This window comes from Eublepharis macularius, chromosome 9 (assembly GCF_028583425.1).
Source record: "Eublepharis macularius isolate TG4126 chromosome 9, MPM_Emac_v1.0, whole genome shotgun sequence".
Classification (NCBI taxonomy): Eukaryota; Metazoa; Chordata; class Lepidosauria; order Squamata; family Eublepharidae; genus Eublepharis; species Eublepharis macularius.
In genome coordinates, this window is record NC_072798.1 from 69,341,396 (window position 1) to 69,360,448 (window position 19,053).

At 39.0% G+C, this 19,053-nt stretch overlaps 1 protein-coding gene across 2 annotated transcripts in view; it reads left to right on the forward strand.

Moving 5' to 3' along the window:
* Positions 1–461: 461 nt before the first annotated feature.
* Positions 462–19,053, forward strand: part of SLC38A4 (solute carrier family 38 member 4) — a 39,707-nt gene continuing 21,115 nt past the window's right edge. Inside the window, exons 1-7 of one of the 2 annotated variants that reach the window (XM_054988067.1) lie at positions 462–587; positions 5,107–5,281; positions 8,591–8,828; positions 11,614–11,704; positions 15,306–15,421; positions 17,940–18,013; positions 18,526–18,618. In XM_054988067.1, the coding sequence (XP_054844042.1) occupies positions 8,710–8,828; positions 11,614–11,704; positions 15,306–15,421; positions 17,940–18,013; positions 18,526–18,618 (493 nt within the window). In that variant the 5' untranslated portion in view covers positions 462–587; positions 5,107–5,281; positions 8,591–8,709. The remainder of the gene's footprint in view (positions 588–5,106; positions 5,282–8,590; positions 8,829–11,613; positions 11,705–15,305; positions 15,422–17,939; positions 18,014–18,525; positions 18,619–19,053) is intronic. The other variant, XM_054988068.1, reaches the window with a different exon arrangement.

Below are 19,053 nucleotides of genomic sequence, written 5' to 3' on the forward strand. Positions count from 1 at the left end.
AAAAAAGAGAAGGTAGCTGCTGGCTGTGAGCCCATAGCTCTTTATGGTTTCATGCTTGTGGTTTACATTGTGGCAGTTGTGATGTTTAGAAAATTACCACATAACTATTGTACTTCTTCTCTGAAAGTCATATTTAGCAAAATAGGCCATCTACAGCATCTTGTCTGCATGGCAAGAGTCTATGTCAAACTTTTTACAGATGTGCATTTTGTAATCATGCCAAGTTCAAAAAGCAAATAGCTTGGGTAACAGTGATGTTTGCCCTGGATCTGAACTAAGAATTGATTTATCTTTTTTCTTCTTTTTTTTAAGAAAAAGAGCTGACGCAAGTCAACAAAGGGTGGTGTTGAGTTATCTTCATAGTTGATTGGTTTATCACATACACTCCCATTTGCCTTTAAATCATTGTCCAGCTGAGGGAGTTCTTACATGAAGAACCTCTGAGAGGCAGGTGCAATTTTTAAATAAAGGAACTATTACTTAGTGTGAAGAAAGAAAGAAAGAAAGAAAGAAAGAAAGAAAGAAAGAAAGAAAGAAAGAAAGAAAGAAAGAAAGAAAGAAAGAAAGAAAGAAAGTAAAACTTTGAGGTAATTATTTTTGATAGTTCATTATGCTCTTCAGTAAAGCATTTTTCATTATTATAAAATTACAGCTCATCTTTAAATATAGATGGTGTGGAAAATATTTAATTGCAGCTAAGTTTTTAAAATAGTAGCCTTCATTGGGACATTTGTTTCGACATTTAATTTTTTTGTCGGACAGGAAATTCAGTGCTATCTTTGATTCTAAATAATTTAGTTGTCAACTAGTTTTTTTGTCTAGACCAGATTTATATAGTTAATTATGACATTAGTTATAATTACTTCAGTGCAGATGCATGAAAATACCAACCAAAGTATTAAAACTGTATTTTCCTCTTATAAAAGTTTAATATGTTCATTTCCCACACCAATTGCTTTTGTGATTATTTGGAAGATCTGCCTGTGATGACTGACATCTTAATGCATTGTTGAAGCGAAACGCCAGTTAAGCTAGAATTTAATTGATTAATCCAGTTTACCTGTTTGTTTGTTTCATTTACATCCTTTAATTTGTGGGCTCCACGCTGCAGTCGTACCCAGACCTGTTTGTCTTCAACAAAGTTACTGTCTCGTGCACTTTTATTCTATGCACTGAGCACATGGGATTTATTCTTGTGCAAGTTATAAGGAGAAAGGCTGATAAACTTGAAATAAATATTGCATCGAGCACGTTCTTCAGAGTGTGGGACCCAGCTCTTTGGCTTTTCTTAGAAATGCTTGTATGCCTGCAGAGCCCACTGAAACTTAGCAGGAACCCTGTGACAGCCTAGAATATGTAGGTATTGGATGCTGTAAAGCAACAATACTTCTTACAAAGTCTGATCCATGCTTGAATTACATGGGGGAAATACAAGGGAAGCCCTCTGCCACTGAGCAAACCCATTTCATAGTATCATTTTTAATGCTAATCACTCTGTGACATGGGCAGAAATAATTCTATAGTTATGCCACATGTGCCACTGGTGCAATGGTTATCCCTAGGAGTTCCAGGCAAGTGGTACTTTAAAAAACGATTCATACTAGTAGTAGAAAGCATCATGACATTTGGTTGGATCCAGACTAAATTTGCAATGTCTATAAATTCCCTCTTCCTGCTCTAGACCCCCCCCCCTCATGCAATTCTTCAGAAGCCCCATTCTCTAGGCTGGAGATCTCCCAGAATTACAACTGATCTCCAGGCAACACAGATCAGTTCCACTGGAAGAAGATTTGGAGGATAGACTATATGGAATCATACCCTAGTTCCACCGTTCCCAAGCTCCACCCCTCAAATCTCCAGGAATTTCCCAAGCTGGAGCTGACAACTCTATCCAAGACAGCATGTTGAGGAGATCAGTGGGCTGCAGTGGGACGTGGCAGGAAAGTTCCATTCTGCCATTGGAAAATTTAGTTTGAATCCAGCCCATTAATACATATGTACAGCAATGGAATGTGCATCTTTTGGTGGCACATTGGCAATTGCAGCACAGTGTGTAAGAATATAGATTTATTTATTTCAGCACTTGGTTCCCTGCAGCTTTAACATTTCAGATTTAAGACAAAATGTAAAACAATCCAGTATAATAAAAGTAAGACTATATAGCAATGTGTTTAAAAACCAGAGCAGAAGAATGGCTTGAAGGAACTGAATTCATACGTATTGGTAATCAGGGTTCAAACACTTCCAAAGCCTGGCTGAATAGTTTTAAGAATTAAATATATAGTACCTGAAAGATGTGAACTCGTAAACAAACTGGTAGATATTGAAGGTCTGATCAGTTCTATGGGACAAAGGCAACATTATGGCCACATAATACGAACTTTTGGAAGTTTACAGATGCTTCCAGATGCTCCACTACAATGCTTTACAGTAATTTAACTTGTTGCCATAGCATGGGTAATGGGCAAAATCAGGGTTTCTGCAGAAGGATTGAAACTGGCACAATAGTAAAAGTGTTTTAGGCCACTGATGCTGATTGGCCATCCAATTCAATGCTGTAACTAACACTCCCCCCCTCCCCCAAAGCTGCGAAACTGACCTTCTGTAGTGAGTGCAACCTGTCTAGAATGGGTTGAATAGCAGCTCCCAAGTTAGCATTCTTGCCAACAGAACTTCATCTTGGCTGAGTTAAGTTTCAGTTTATTGACCCTAATGTAACCCTCTTCTGATGACAAACATCTGTTCAGAACATGTAGTTCCACACCTGGATGAGATGAAAAGCATAAATAGAGCTGGTTATCACCACTATGTCTTGAGCTGGATAGCCCAGGATAGTAAAATCTAGTAAAATCTTGGAAGCTAAGCTGGGTGTGCCCATCCAAGTACTGGGTTAGTACTTGGATGGGAGACCACCAAGGAAGTCCAGAGTCACTATGCAGAGGCAGGCACTGGTAAAACACCTCTGAACATCACTTGCTTTGAAAACGCTGTGGGGTCTCCATAAGTCAGCTGTGCTTTGATAGCACTTTCCACCATCCCCACCATCAGCAGCATGCTAATGACACCGTCACTTAAATCTACAGAAAATTTTCAACATTATCCTTATGTAAATGTTTAGTAGCATGTGAAATAGCACAAATGCAGGGAGAAGAACAGAAGTTCCCCAGCGCCACCCTCTGGAATCCTCTCACGAGATAGGAATGGAGTCCCAGGAATAGAGTGCTCCCTAGCGAATACTGAGATGTTCAATCTTAATCACGCTTACTCAGAAATAAGTCTCACTGAAAGGATTGACTTCCAAGTAATTATTCTTAGGATTTTATTAATATCTTTTATCATGATTTTGGTCCACTATTATCTGCCATGAATTGTGAGTTCTGTTCAACTCACTGCCTAGCCAAGACATTGGTCTTGATTAGTCATGGTGATCGCTGTCCTGTAATGAAACCAGCAAGTGATTATGTTTGCTTTTATTCCTTTCTACAAATTTAATTTCAGATTAATTCATTTACTTAATTCCTTAAATGCATCCATGATGAATTTAATTTTCATTTAATGTAACCTAATACGGTTTGGGATGCTATTTTAATAGCACAAAAGTAGGATATACATTTTATAATAATTTCTCATGATAATGATTTCTCATGTCACAATAACCAGTTGTCTTGAGTAGCCCTTTGCTATGGGATCAGTCTCTATAATACTGGCTCTGACACAGTTCTAATCTACTTTGGGGGTGACCTACCCCCAAAGAAAAATACACCCCTGCATCCACTTTTAAGGATAAGGATACGAATTTATTGTATGTGGCCACAGGCCTACACAATCTAAAATCATTCATTAAAAACAGAACAAAAAATACAAGAATACAGATATATTGTCGAAGGCTTTCACGGCCGGAGAACGATGGCTGTTGTGGGTTTTCCGGGCTGTATTGCCGTGGTCTTGGCATTGTAGTTCCTGATGTTTCGCCAGCAGCTGTGGCTGGCATCTTCAGAGGTGTAGCACCAAAAGACAGAGATCTCTCAGTGTCCAAGAGATCTCTGTCTTTTGGTGCTACACCTCTGAAGATGCCAGCCACAGCTGCTGGCGAAACGTCAGGAACTACAATGCCAAGACCACGGCAATACAGCCCGGAAAACCCACAACAGCCAATACAGATATAGTTACATAGATATAAATAAAATTACTATAAAATTCATTTTACCTAAAATGTAAACATTAAACAACATTAAAACCAAATGGTTTCTAATCTATGTCAGGTGTTTACTCTCCTGGCTACCACATTTGCCCTTATTTTCGAAATAAAGGGGTCTGTACCTGAAAGAATAAGATTTAATTTATCAAAGTCAGACAGAAGATGGCGACCAGATAAAATATTTGCGAGAAATTTTCCCCTTGGTTCCTGGTATAAGGGACAATTTAAAACATAGTGTGGTAGGTCCTCAATTGAGGTTCCACAGATACATATCCGCAGATCGATGGGGGTTTTTTGGAATCGCCCGAGTAGCATCTCAGTTGGCATAGACTGGAAGTGTAATGACGTAAATGCTATCCTAAGCTTATAGACTCTGCATCCACTTAAATAATGCAACCTTGCCAGTCCCGTGAAGCCCATATGAGTTCCAAGATACTGACGTGCGTCCAAATTTGCCTTTGCAGCTGCCTCAGATGTAACGAAGACCAATTACTTATAAGGGAGTTCCTTTTCTGAATGATTACTATTATGGATTTTGTAAACTAAGAATTTAAAATATAAATAAACATTGCCAGGAAGTATAACTCTGGCTGTCTTATATATACATTAACCTAAATCCCCGCCCAGATTGCCTAAGTAATACTTTTTGTCTAAACCATTCCCACCCGCACCTCAGGAATGAACTGACAATCTCCACAGTGGGTGATGACTGGGAAGCAAAGATTGCATGTTTGTTTTGTAACCTGTGTTTTCCTATGATCTTCTAACTTAATTCCACATATCATTTAAAACTCAGTTATACTTCTCAATTGTTTTCATATAGAGAGAGAGGATTTAAGCATGATTTGGACATTAGGCAATGTCATTCTGCTTGCCAGAGGATAAAATACCTGTTTTTATGCCTCTAGCAAAAGAAGAGCGGTTTGATTTCGTGTTGCCATAACTAGAGTTCCTTGTAGCTCAGGAATCAGGTCCCTGGAATGTAAGCTTGACTTTCCCTGAGCTAATGCCAGATTCGGTGTCCACTGTTACTTATGAGACCGGAGTGATCACTGAAAGGAATATACAGAACGGCATTTTATGGTAGGAAACCATATTAAACAGCTTGGTATTATTTTGCCTCTCTTTTGATTTTAGATTACAAATAATGTGATCTACTTTCAACTTCTAGCTGCTGTGCTAATACTGGAAAATACTTTTATGATTTTTGCACATCCATTTTACTGCACTTGTGCTAAAAATAAATGCTATAAATAAATGTATGACTGGGTGTTTGTTTGGAAGGGCATGTTTAGACCAAGCAGAACTGTGAAGATTAGTGGACTCTACTCTTCATGTAGATTAGGAAGATTCTTATTAAATTAAAAAGGGGCTAAATAAAAAGAAGAAATTGTAACTGTTCATGTTACTGGGGTTTCTCATATAACCTTTTCATTTTTAATGCTTAATTTCCTGATATATTGAAATTAATGTGTTGTAGTGGCAGACACAGGATTGATAGTTTTTTGGCTGATAACTGATTCAGTTGCCTCTTCTGAGTAAAAAGGTAACTCTTGAAAGTAGCCTTCGTTGTAAGGCATGAAATAGTTTTTGAACCATTGAAAATTTTGGTATTCAACCATTAGCAGCATTTACTTGTAAATCTGGATCATGAATATAAATTGGACTCAGTATATGTGAACTCACCTCCCTCCCAATTGGGAATATATTCTAGTGAAAACTGCCTGTGATTTATTCCTTGGAATATGTCATTTATAAATGCTACATCCAGTTCACACTTTATGGTAAGAAATGTGTCTATTGGTAGGACACACTGGAATCTCCGAATGAGTGGTTGCTTGGTGGTGAATGAGATTATGTGATTGTTTAGCACCCCTTTGCCCTCTTTTAAGTTTTGTACATTGGTGAGGAGAGATTATAGTAGGTGCATAAATCTATGATCCACATATGGGCCGTTTTTCACACATCCTTATTGTAGCACCATAGTATCGCTATACTCACAGCTGTGCACACATCCTTGTAATCCACCTGTGAAAACCCATTATCCTCACGTAATCATTGTGCTTTCTTCAAGAATGCAGATTTCCCATTTATTCAGCTTTGTAACACTTCCTTCGTGCTTTTTTCACCTGCATGAGAACACTTGGAAATGCTTCTCCAGATACCGCCCACTCAACCCCTCCTCCTTTTTCATTTTCTGCACCCTAGGAAGAGATTTTTCCGCCCACGACCAGGAATCCTGCAAGCCTTTGCGGGCTCCTGGCAACAGTGATCTTGGTTCCTGTTTTTTAAAAAAGGCAAAATGAGCAGGAAGATGCTTTTGCCCACAATTGCACTTTTTCTGCGGAATGTGAACTTCTGGAAGAGCAACAAGTTAAGGCAGTGTGAACAGTGCATCTTGATAGCGGGATCACAACTAATGGAATCATAGTGCAAAATTAGAGGAAAATTTAGAACTTGTGAAAACAGCCATGTTGTTCTCTCAAATGGTACAATGTTGATCAGTCATCACAGTACAGAACATCACGTGGATGCTAATATTCATACAGAACTTCTAGACATGTCCCTCTTTCAATTAAAGGAGCAGATCTGTACCTGCAAAGGATTCATATTTGAGGCCTGTACCCAGAAGCGATCACTGTGCCAATACAATCGTATTTATTTACAATGGCTCCTTAGTACTAATCAAGAGGGAAGGAGGTAACAATTCCAGGATACTGGGAAAGCTTGAAGAAGTTGGTTAGAGAAAGAAGAGAGAAAGCTTGTACTGCAGTGACTCTACAAAGGCCTCTACAAAGATTTCCATGTTGTGTATTTGAAGAACAGTAGGGCAGAGAGATGATGAATCTTGAAGTTGACTAAATGGGCCTTTTCAAAGTCTCAACTTAAAAGGGAGATGGCAACTGTCCAAGGAGGAAAAAACATGCAGAAAGAGCCAGCAAGCAGTCCTCAACAGGGAAGACAATTGCTGTTTTATATCAAGGAAAGGACAAGTGAACTGGACAGTGATGCTGCAGTGGTGAAGGTAGAACTCTCAAGCAACAGGAGAAATGTGTTTATCTTGGGTTTCACAGTTTGTGGAGTCTGGATAGGATTAAGGATATACAAACAGGATAACCAGATGGCGTTGTAGGGAGAAAGCTGTACTTCTGAATGTTTTTTCTTCTTCTTGAAATCATGTTGGAATAGATACAAATAGTGTGAAGGACAGGAGAGAAGCAAAAGCAGCTGATTTGATTATGTATATACCCTTGAGTGTGAATATTTCAGTAGTGTCCTTCACTCTCCTCAGTGGGATTTTAGAGGTATTGCACCTGTCTCCTAGTTGTACTTAGTGGTGCAGTATTGCTCAGCTTTTTTGTCACAGGGTGTTCTTCTCCCTGGGAACGCTGCCAGAGTTCCCAGCCAATCAAATATTGCTGAAAGATAGATACTTCTCCCAAACACAGGTGTTCAGCTTCAGTCATAATCAACCATAATACAATTAGTGTGTGGCATTAAATATACATAACAACAAAACCAGGATTCTGCTAGTGTGTCATGTAAGAAAAACATGTTTAGTGTAAGCTTTTTTTTTCTTATGGCATTTCTACACATGACATATTTTCATCTGGAAAGCATCATTTGGGGATCTTGTCAATGTGAAACAGAAAACAGAAATGAGCCAATTTTAAATTGATGTATATTCAAACACATATGGCCTGTATGTCTGAATTTAAAGGTTTACTACAGAAGAATACCATGATTAAAATTCAGATGTGAAGACTAAGAAAACATAATTTGGTCATTCAGCTCTGACTAAGTTCAGCTTTATATTTAAGGTCAGATCAACAATTTCCTTAATCCTCCCATAGTCCAGTATATGAATAAGACCAACATTAAACATTCAGAATTGTGTTTGAAATTGAACATAGCTGAGGCAAACTATGACAGGCTGTTTATAGCACTGCAAGTCATTTCTTTTTAGCCAAGTGTTTACTTTTTTTAATCGAACAGTGCAGTTCTAAGAACACTTTCCTAAGAGAAAGACCACTAAATAGTCTTGAATAAGATTCTGAATAGACCTGCTTCAGATTGCTATCTAAAGAATGTGCTTTCTGCAGTACTCAATTTTTAAAACTCTAGTGTTAGATATTTGTTTGGGTGTTTTAATCTGTATTATTTATAGGGTTGTTTTTTCAGGGAGGTAAGTCTTATTTATTTAATTATGCTGAGGTAAATCACATGATTTTTGAACATCAGAAATAGTTGTTCTTTATAATTATTTGAAAAGAATGTCTTCTTGCTTAAGTTTCTATCTTATTACAAAAAGTAAACACAAAAGGGGTGAAATTAACTCATTTATCTAATTTGAGGAGAATATTAATGAGTTCTTTTGTGTCCTGTTTATAGAACAGAGTGTTCTGAGAGTCAACATATTGTGGAGGCAGAACCTTTAAAGCAGAAGGTACAGTTCTGTTGACACTGAAGACGCTTTGGGGTGTGCATACTGAAAATCGCTGACAGCTCAAATGGATCGCATGGAACTGCACAAAATCAACATAGAACTTGATGAGGAGAGCAACAGTGAGGAAAGCACTGAAGACAACTACACCGAGATGGTAGATCCAGAGAAGGCTACTATTAGCAGGTATGGAAGGGCTGAACTGCATAAGAGAAACTGCACGTGTAGCACAAGGAGCCCATATTTCTCATTTCAGTTTTAGTTTTCAGTTTGCCTTCTTTAAATTAGTTATTGATTAAAGACATTAATTTTACTTATTAGGCTTGGTGTGGGTTTCCACTGGCTTCCACGGAAACACATTCCTGGATGTAACTCCCCCTCCCCCTCCCCAGGTTGGGCTGAAACTGTAAAGGATTCTATCCCTCGCCTAAGGGATCCTACTTGCCAAATATCGTATTAATAAGAGAAAGCCTTTTTTTGGTATAAATAATTAAAATTCTTGTTTGCACAGAGAGGCAGATAGAAGCCAAGAAATAAGGGAGTAATGCAGAGTGGACATTGTTTTGAATAAAGTGCAACTGGGCACTTCATTTAGTGGAAACATGGGGCAAATTCTGTACCAAGTACATAGAGACAGGGTGAGAACACAGCTTGTAAAGCCACCCCAACAGGGAACATTGATGTCTAAGTAATTCCTTCTCCTCCCCAACCTCCAGACAGAACAGTGTGTAATATGTAGTTCATGATCCTTTTAACTTATATTATTTTACTTCATGCCATTGCTGGGAGAGCCATTTCAAGAGGGAGGTGATGAGCTTTTAAACTCTTTCCTCCCATACCATTTTATCCTCCACTATGGAAAACTTCACACTAAGACACCTGTCTGTGTATATGTTTGTGTGTATTAATTATTGTGGTACACATGTTATTGTCAAAGATCACAGGCATTCCCTGGGGTCCAGGGGAAAGTTAGCATAGCATTGCATCTATCTTATCCCCAAACCCACCCCACCCACCCCGACTGCCACACTACCTGTACACAATACTTTGCTAAGTTTGCTATCAGTTACTTTGCTAGCAGTGCAGCATCAGAGAACAGAATATCTTGAGCAAACAGGATTCACTGCTTAAAGAGAATGAAAACAGTATGCGTTCCAGTGAACCATTAAAGTGATATGAGGAAACACTTTAGAAAGATAATCTGTTGATGCAGTCTTCTCTGATGGCAGAATCTGAGTAACTCTGTTGACTGGAAAGCATTCCTGTCAGTTCTGTTATTGGCTGTTCCAGTCTCTTCTCACTTCCCTCCTTTCCTTTAACTTCTGTCAACTTTAAGCCAGAGAGCTATGTGCCAGAACAGTGGACTGATAGAAAGATTTCTGTATAGTAATATCGTTTTTCGCTTTGGATTCGTTAGAATAACTATAATCTTAAACAGAGAATTTTCATTTGACGTCTTGATTTAGTTACTATCCAAATGCACATTCCTAGTTTCTAATTAAATCAAGCATTAGAGATCAGTGAAATGATTTAAGGATTAGATTCTGCTGGTAAAACTTGTGTTTATTTAATTAAGCACAATGTCTTTTTAAATACAGTATTTATTTGTTTGTTTGTTTGTTTGTTCGTTTATTTATTTTTACTTTATTTATACTCTACCTTTCTCTCCACTAGGATCCCAAAGCAGCTTACATCATTCTCCTCTCCTCCATTTTTTTCTCAGTTGCCCAGATCCTAGTCTGACACTTTAGCCACTACCCGACACTGGCTTTCAAAATTTAAGGGTGCAATTTTCCCCCAACCGTATAAATAATATTCTATTGATTTATCTACAATTTGCCCATATATCATTTATGGTTCTAATGATATATGATCATTTTCATAAGCATTCAGTTCAGTTTACTCCATGTTTTAATGTGAAACTTCAGCAAGTTCTGGCTAATCTTTTCCTTTACATACTAGTTTATTATGTTCAGTGAGTATTTCAGTCATTGTATTCTCCTTGCAAAGCTTAAAATTGCATGCATTCCATGAGGCTTCTGTTCATTTATTTTGGTCTGTAAGTTCCTCACTTACCTTGCCCAACTCACAATATCAACTTGTCCTAATAATAATTAAATCACCTGATGACAAAGAGGAAATATTATAAGCGGGAACATATCAGAGGTGAAGAAGATAGCATTGGACTTGGAATGGAAATCTAGATCCAAATCCAGCCATGAAGCTCACTGGTTGGTTAGCTTTAGGCAAACCACTCAGCCTATCCTATCTTTTGAGGTTTAGTTAAAGATAAAACTGGACAATCCAATGTAACCTGTGTTGAACAAGTGTGAAACACTTGTGATAAATATTGCGTAATCTCAATTTCCCCAAAATAGCATTGCCACTTTCTCAGATACTTTGTTTTTTCTTACACTCTCCGCTGCAGAACGCCTTTCTGAACAGTATGCCCCCCACACACACACATGCAGCCAAGCAGCAATTCAGAAAGGAGTGGAGAAGAGGAAAACATAGGCCCTAGTGCAGACCACTGAAGTTCTAAGCTGGAAGAGGTCTTCCATCCAGTAATGCCATCTGGTAGTTATTAAACCTGCTGTTTTATGGCCTTGGGGTTGGGGAGCTGGACACATTTCATCCTATCCATCCAACTTTTCCAGTGGACTATGGGCAACAATCCAATCGGCAAAAGAAAAGTGCATCTGTTTGCACAGAGGGCAGATTCACCTAGCCTACTAGAATTTTGGGGATTTTCACAAATTCAGCATATCTGTCCAGCCAGATGATAGCCAAAGCCTAGGACATTGGCTTCATTTTTAATTTAGAATAGAAGAGATAAGCCTTCTTCCACAATTTTGATTGTACCATGTAGAAATGGTAAGACTTTACCATGTAAAACCTAACCCAGTTATGACCTCTAGAGTGCAATGACATTTATTTCTTATTTTATTGCTTTTTTTTTGTTTGTCTTCAGTCAGTTTGTTGGTGATGAATCAGAAAGTCAGAAGTTCCTTACCAATGGATTTCTGGGTAAAAAGAAATTGGAAGACTATAAGGATGAATATGTAAGTTTATTAGTAATGGGTGAGTTGTAGGGAAAAAAAGCATTTGAAAGCAGGCATGCCCTTCACAAATCGCTTTATACAGCACTCCTTTGAAAGTATTTTCTCATCAAAAAAATTACAAAGGCTAGCTATTGAAAAGGGCAGCTGTCTTTAGGTTGTATCCTACCACTGATCCACAGACAGGAAGAGGAGGTAGAGTGATATTACCCAATTCCCCTCCTAACTAGAGATGAGCACAAACCGGGGAAAAAACGAACCATGTGGTTCGTCAAATTTCACGAACCACAAACTTTCACAAACCTGCCCCCCCCAGTTCGCGAACTGGTTCGTTTGGTTTGTGAAAACAGCATACCCAGGTCAGAAAATCGTCACTTCCGGGTCAGCAGAAGGTCACTTCCGGGTCAGCAGAAGGTCTGCAGGAAGTCCATCCCCTGTTGCCTAGGAAACTGATTGTTCGGCACCAGGCTGTCTGCAGTGACAAACCAAAAAACGAACCAAATGAATCAGCCTAAAGTTAGTGGTGGTTCATCAGAAATGGGATCTGATGAATTGCTGGTTCGCGAACCACGAACCAGCCTGGTTCGTAACAAATTTTGGTTCATGCCCATCTCTACTCCTAACTGCAGTCCACCCACTCACATAGCTTTTGTCCTCGGAGGGGCCTTTGTCCTGTCAATATCTTTTTGGAGATCATATGAGGTTGCTGTGGGAGGAGGAAGAAGGGAAATATCTGCTTCTAACAGTGGGAAAGTGGTAGGATATAACCCACTATTATTAATGTTTTAGATCCAAAGGTTCCTTCTGGAAACTGAAGGTACTTTAGATCACACAAGGAGGGAGAAATTTTTACCATCCTTTGTAACTCCACATCATAACCTACTCTTAGAGTCCCTTAACCTCTAGGAACAGCATTTTGGAGAGCAGAGGGAGCAGAGGAGCACGGTCTGAGTACTTTAAGAGTCAGGAAGTGGTCATTAATATAATATCAAACAACTTTTTCTGCAGAAGTGAGGGGGGGGCAGGTTCTGTGTGGATTTTCTGCCTCTGCCACGAAAATGCCTGGGGCCAGTCCTATGTACAGAGCACAGAAGGAATTGCTCTACAAAGGAATTGTTATAAAGTTGCAGTCTTGCACTTACTTACTTTTGCTTAAGTTCAAGCAATCTCCAATGAAAATAAGATGAGCTTAAGTTTCTGCAGAAGGAATCTGCTATTGCAGGTTTCTGGACCAAATGAGGTTCTCAAAGGGATGCTGCCTGGCCCTCCAGAGTTGCCATCCCCACATATGAAATAGGAATGGGAAGGGATTGGGGCCAACAGCATTAGAGCTCACCAGAAGAGCTCTCTGGAAGATGAATTCAGTGGTTCAGAAACCCATGCCTTCTCTCTTACTTATCCAAATGGCACTTCAGAAAAAACAGCAGCTAATCTGCATGAAAGTATTTGCACTCCAGTTCTATAATGCGCCTCCACCTAGACTATTCTTTTTTAAATATATATATATATAGCTATGAAATTTCTTCTGGTAACATTGCTTTGTGTTGCTTTTCAGAAAAACAAGGTTTTTTTCTAGCTGTCAAAATATTGTAAGACTTAGATACAAGTTTATTTAGTTTCTTACTTACCTGTAGTGAAAATTCAGATAGCTCAGTTTTTATCTGGGTGTGATCCTATTATGTATAACTTTTGCACTTGTAACGGTGAGTCTTCAGGGAGCTGGCTTATATTTTACAGGCTTCTAGTTCTGTTGCTCATGTTACACAATTTAAGTGTAAGCTTTAAGCTTTCAGATATGAAACTCTCAATTTTTCATCTTTAAGTGAGAATATAAAGGTATTACCTAGACATTCTCAATTTACTTGCTTCTTTTGATTGTATACCTAAACCTTCCACTAGGGATTTTTAAAAATTAATGATTGGGGAGAAAACAGGTCTCAGATACACAAATGTTAGCTCTTTTATAGAAAAGAACATTTCTTTTATCATAATGACAAATCTTAGAGCAAAAATACAAATTTCCACTGAAATATAAAAACATTCAAAAATTAATAAAGTTTGATAGAGTGGTTCATTGTGCAATCTGCAATTCTCACATACCCTTCAAAAATATCAGTGTCCTGGGGTATTTTGCATTCACATCCCATTTAGCAGTTCCTGGCATGAAATGAAGACACCCTTTTTCATGCATATTAGAGCTCAAATTGAGTTTGAGTAGAGCTATCATTGTTTGCAGAAAATGAATCATCAGTTAAATAATCACTGCAAAACTGTGTTAAACAGGATTACCCTACTTATTTGTGTGCTACATCGTAGTCCTAGGAAACATTTTTTTAAAATGTATTCCTGAAGGTTTGAGCATTAGATGTTCCTGCAGATATAAAGAGTTGGATCCAGACTAATCTGGCAATTTCTACCCATTTCCCCTTCCTGCTGCAGACCATCCTTGTTTCAGTCCTTAGGATCCTAATTAGGGTTGCCAACCTCCAGGTGGTCAGTGGAGATCTCCTGGTATTGCAACTGATCTCCAGGCCATTCTGGCCAGTTCCCCTGGAGAAAATGGCTGCTTTAGAAGGTGGATTCTATGGCATTATACACTGATGAGGTCCTTTCCCTCCCTAACCCCCACCCTCTCCAGGTGCTACCCTCAAAATCTCCAGGAATTTCCCAACCTGAAGCGGGCAACCCTTATCCTAATCCCACAGGATCATCATTTTGTGGTGATAAGTGGGCTGCTGTGGGAGGGGAAAGTTGGGAAAGTTCTATTCTGGCATTGGAAAATTTAGTCTGGATCCAACCTAAAGATCTCAGCCTTTTAACAATTAAAAAAATATGCTCATCTTAGATTATGGAAAAACTACTCTGTGATCGTGTGAGTGGAAGATGCTCACAGAGGCAGATCTTTTCCTCCTTCTCCTTGACACAGTGGCCATATAAAATTCCTTAATGGGAGTCATGGGACCTCTGTGGACAAAAACCCATAGTGAGGAGGTGGGACCAGGCAAAATTGTTCACCTCACAGTTGCACCAATAGCAAGCTTTACTCGCTCCACTTCCTCTGCCAGCGGCTCAAATAGCGTTGGGGTAATTTCACCAGATTCCCTGTCCTCATTGCAGCCCCTCACACCTGGAAGATTTTTTGTCCAGAAGAGCCCCATGACCTCCAGCAATGCTTTTTCAGGGCTCACACAGATAGCTGCTGTATGAAGGAGAGGGCAAGGCAAGATTTCCTTTGTAAGTGCCTTCTGCTTGCTAGTCCTGCAAACATCAATAAAATGAATGCAGTGTCAAGGGCGTAATGGTTTGCAGTACTAGGGTGAAAGATAAGACCGCAGTGCTTTCTTGGTAAGAATTTTGTTTAGTCCAGAGTTCACTTATTATTGTTGCCGGTAAATGGTAGTATGAAGAAAGAGCTATTTTAAAATAAAATGTACATTCAGGACCATGTATGTCTTATATTCAGATCGCAGTATTTAGCAATTAAAGTGTCACTCGTGAAGACTGCCTTGGTTTAGCTTGGGAAAATGTAGAGGTAAGGAGACATGTTTGATGTTGCCTGAGCTGACATAACCAACTATACCTTTTCATTGTTGTTTTCCATCAGCACCCAGGAGATACTTCATTTGGAATGTCTGCATTTAACCTGAGCAATGCCATCATGGGCAGTGGCATTTTAGGACTTTCCTATGCCATGGCTAATACCGGAATCATACTTTTTATGTAGGTACCCATGATATGTGTCAGAAAAATTGGGGGAGTTGGTTTAGCATTCTGTTCTACCATTATAGGCCTGTTTTAATTTTAGATTAAGATCTTGAGGGGAAAGTTCTTAAAAGAGTATCATAAAAGTTGCCAGTCCCCCAAATCTTACAAAACACAGAGGAGAAGCAATATATTTTCTATTTAATAATATGGGTTATAATATAAAAACTCATATATTTTGTGTACAGTAATATATCAAACATGGATTGCACATGTGCACATTATTAATAACTGCGACTCCCTTTCATACAGGGCTTTTTTTCAGCTGGAACGCAGTGGAACAGAGTTCCGGCACCTCTTGAAAATGGTCACATGGCTGGTGACCCCCTCCCCCTGATCTCCAGACAGAGGGACGTTTAGATTGCCCTCCGCGCTGCTCGACGTGGAGGGCAATCTAAACCCCCCTCTGTCTGGAGATCAGGGGGCGGGGTCACCAGACATGTGACCATTCTTGCTGACGGCAATTTAAACTTTTTAAAACTCCCCCCTTGTTCCAGCTGACCCAAAGTGACATCATTGTGTGGTCCTGGGAGCTGAGTTCCACCACCTCTTTCCCCAGAAATAAAGCCCTGCTTTCATAGATATGCGGGCAGCAATAGGAGTGGACTGGAACTTCACTTCTGAGTAGAATGATCTGTATGTATTTTGTTCCTGTACCCAATGTACAAAAAGTAGAGTGCAAAGCTACCCATTCAAGTCCTAGCACAAAAATCATGGTAGGTTCTCAGCCTACTGTAATTAGGCAGGAGTATTTGAGTAGCATTTACTCAAATACAAGGCTAGCTTTTTTTACTGGTATGCCGTAAAAAAGAGAGGGTTTTCTTATATCCATATACAAGTTAAAGTTATTTCCAATAATAATTTTGTGTGTACATAACATTTTTAATGGAGGTCATCTTACAATCAGGGTCCCCTTTCTTTCAAGTAAGTAAGTCTGTCCATGCCGATCATATAGTTCCCACTGCTAAATCAGTGCTTTAAAATATGACATCACCCAGCTGACTGTGTTTCAGAATGTAGGAAGAGAAAGAAACGAGCTGTTCCATTTGCCACTTGAGGATTAATGTCTGTCAACTTAGATGGCTAGTTGATTAGATGGTTGGTTTCTGTTGCCTGTGCAGCAGTTTGTACTGCTTATGAATGGCTTGTGGTTTATATATAATTTCCTTGCTGTTTCATGCATTTTAGCCTTTCTGAAAGCCACTTTGGATTCCTGCTGGGAGAAAGGTGGATACAAGTTTTTGAATAAATAAATAAAATATAAAATAAATGCATAGCTCTATCCAATTCAGATGTTACTGTTGGGGTCAAGAACAACACTTTGACCCTAGAAGTAGACAGCATGTCTTAAAATAGCTAGCAATGCTCATTTCATCACAACACAAGTCTGACTAATACAGGTCAACTATCCTGCATATGTCTCTGATAAGAATTTTTATGGAAAAAATAAAAATGGCAGACCTCTATTTTGCAACAGCAGCATTGCAATTCCAAGTGTGAAAATTCTACCTAAAGAATAAATAGCTCTCCTAATTATATATCATTGTAATTAGAGTGTTACTGTCCTACTGTGGAAGGCGAATGCTCTCTGTCCATATGGAACTAAATATGAAACATCATGAATAGTACTGCAGCTACAGATTTGCCGTCCCTCTAAAATCTGAGCGTGCCAAATATACTAGCACTGTTGACAGTTAATGACTTGTAGCTGACATATACTATCTATACAGCATATGTTTTGACAGGCAACAACAGATGCCTCTGAGCAACTCTTAAACTATAGCTAAAGCTATCAGAGACCCAGACTGAACAGTAAGAACTCTTGTTCCCCCCTCCCCTGTTTATTTTTTACTTAGCTTTCAGCTTGGTAAAGAGTTCAAGGGACCCAAAAGATGATGTTCAATACTTTGCAGGATCCTAAGAAAAAGATATAGCACCACTGTTCTTTTTAAAATTAAAATACCTTGAATGTTTTGCAATTTGACATCAAAACCCTGTGTATTTGTACTAGAAAAAAATCCCATTGTGTTCATAGAGGTCTTACTGCTAGCTAAATGCGCTTTAATTAATTTAGGCTATAACCAACATTTTCAACATTTGATGTAAATCTAATTCATCCACCACTAGAATTTGAAGTGGTACACCATAAATTGAAGTGTGTGCACGCATGCGCACACAAGCACACACCCGTGCGTTGATATTTATTTATTTATTTCTCATTGAGACTCAAGGCAGATTACAAAGTGTGAGTCAGTACAATTGATATCAAAGACATTTCAATATACATGCAATTTTGCAGAATTTAAAGAGGAAGGAAGGAAGGAAGGATAAGCAAATTCCATGACTGATATATTAAACAACATAGGAACTACCCAGTAAGATCATACTTACCGCAATAGTAGTCAAGTCTACGGTGGGCAGCCCGCCTATGCAATGTTTTTTATTGTCTACTTATTTGGAACTTTTTTTCTTGCAGACTCTTACTGTTTAGTGTGGCCATAATGTCTCTCTATTCAGTTCACCTGTTACTGAAGACAGCTAAAGAAGGAGGTATTATATGCAAACTACTACGTACTTATTATTAACTAGGGGTTAATTGTAGGTATGTTAGGCCACTGCCTGGCACCTGTGGGAGCTTTGAGGACAAGCTATTTCCATAGAGTGTCTAGAGCCGGTTTTCTTCTGGATATGATGTCAGCCCATAGTGCAATGTCACATCTATCTAGTTCATTCTGGGTGGGCAGGATCCAACCTGGCAGACAAAGTTGACAGTCTAATCAGCACACTGTTAAGCTGGCTGAATGTAAGAATGGAAGTCTCTTGTCTGCTTTACAACAATCCCACACCGTCCAAAGTCAAATAATTATTACTTACTAGTTATTTCCATGGGTGAACTTGAAGTACATGCTCAACTTTCCTATTGAATTTTAAAGTTTTTATGCCAGATCATGGCCTGACAATCCACATCTCATTGTGCAAGGCAGCCACTGGCATGTACTACCTCAAAAGTTATAACCAACCAATAAACAAAAATAAAACTTTCAACTTTCTGTTGCTCCTAGGCTCGCTCATTTATGAAAAGTTAGGTGAAAAGGCATTTGGATGGCCTGGAAAACTTGGTGCTTTTATTTCTCTTACAATGCAGAACATTGGAGGTAAGTGGGGAATGGCTTTTTAACACTTCTTGAATTACAAAATGCCAGACTCCCCCTTAGTTGCTGTTTTAGAAGCTCCTAAGAAGTATGCTTTCAGTTCAGGGTCCCTCCATGCCCCCTACCACCACGTGGATCTCTTCACCATGTCTCTCTATGCCTGGCTGAGGAGGGCAGTGTGATCTCCATCTGTGGATCAGCTTATGTTCTCAAATTAGATCCACGTATGTTATCACCCTAGGTAGGATCTTTATTTACCACATTAATTTCCTACCAACCTCTCTTACTCTACACACCTGATTTGGTCACATAATCCTTTCTGTCAAAGTGACTTGCCAAACCCCATGCATACACTGACTGAAGGAGCTTTCGAGTCAAATGAAATGTGCCTCCCTGGTTGCTTTTAAAGCAGTCTTTGTGCCTTCTATTTGGGGCAAT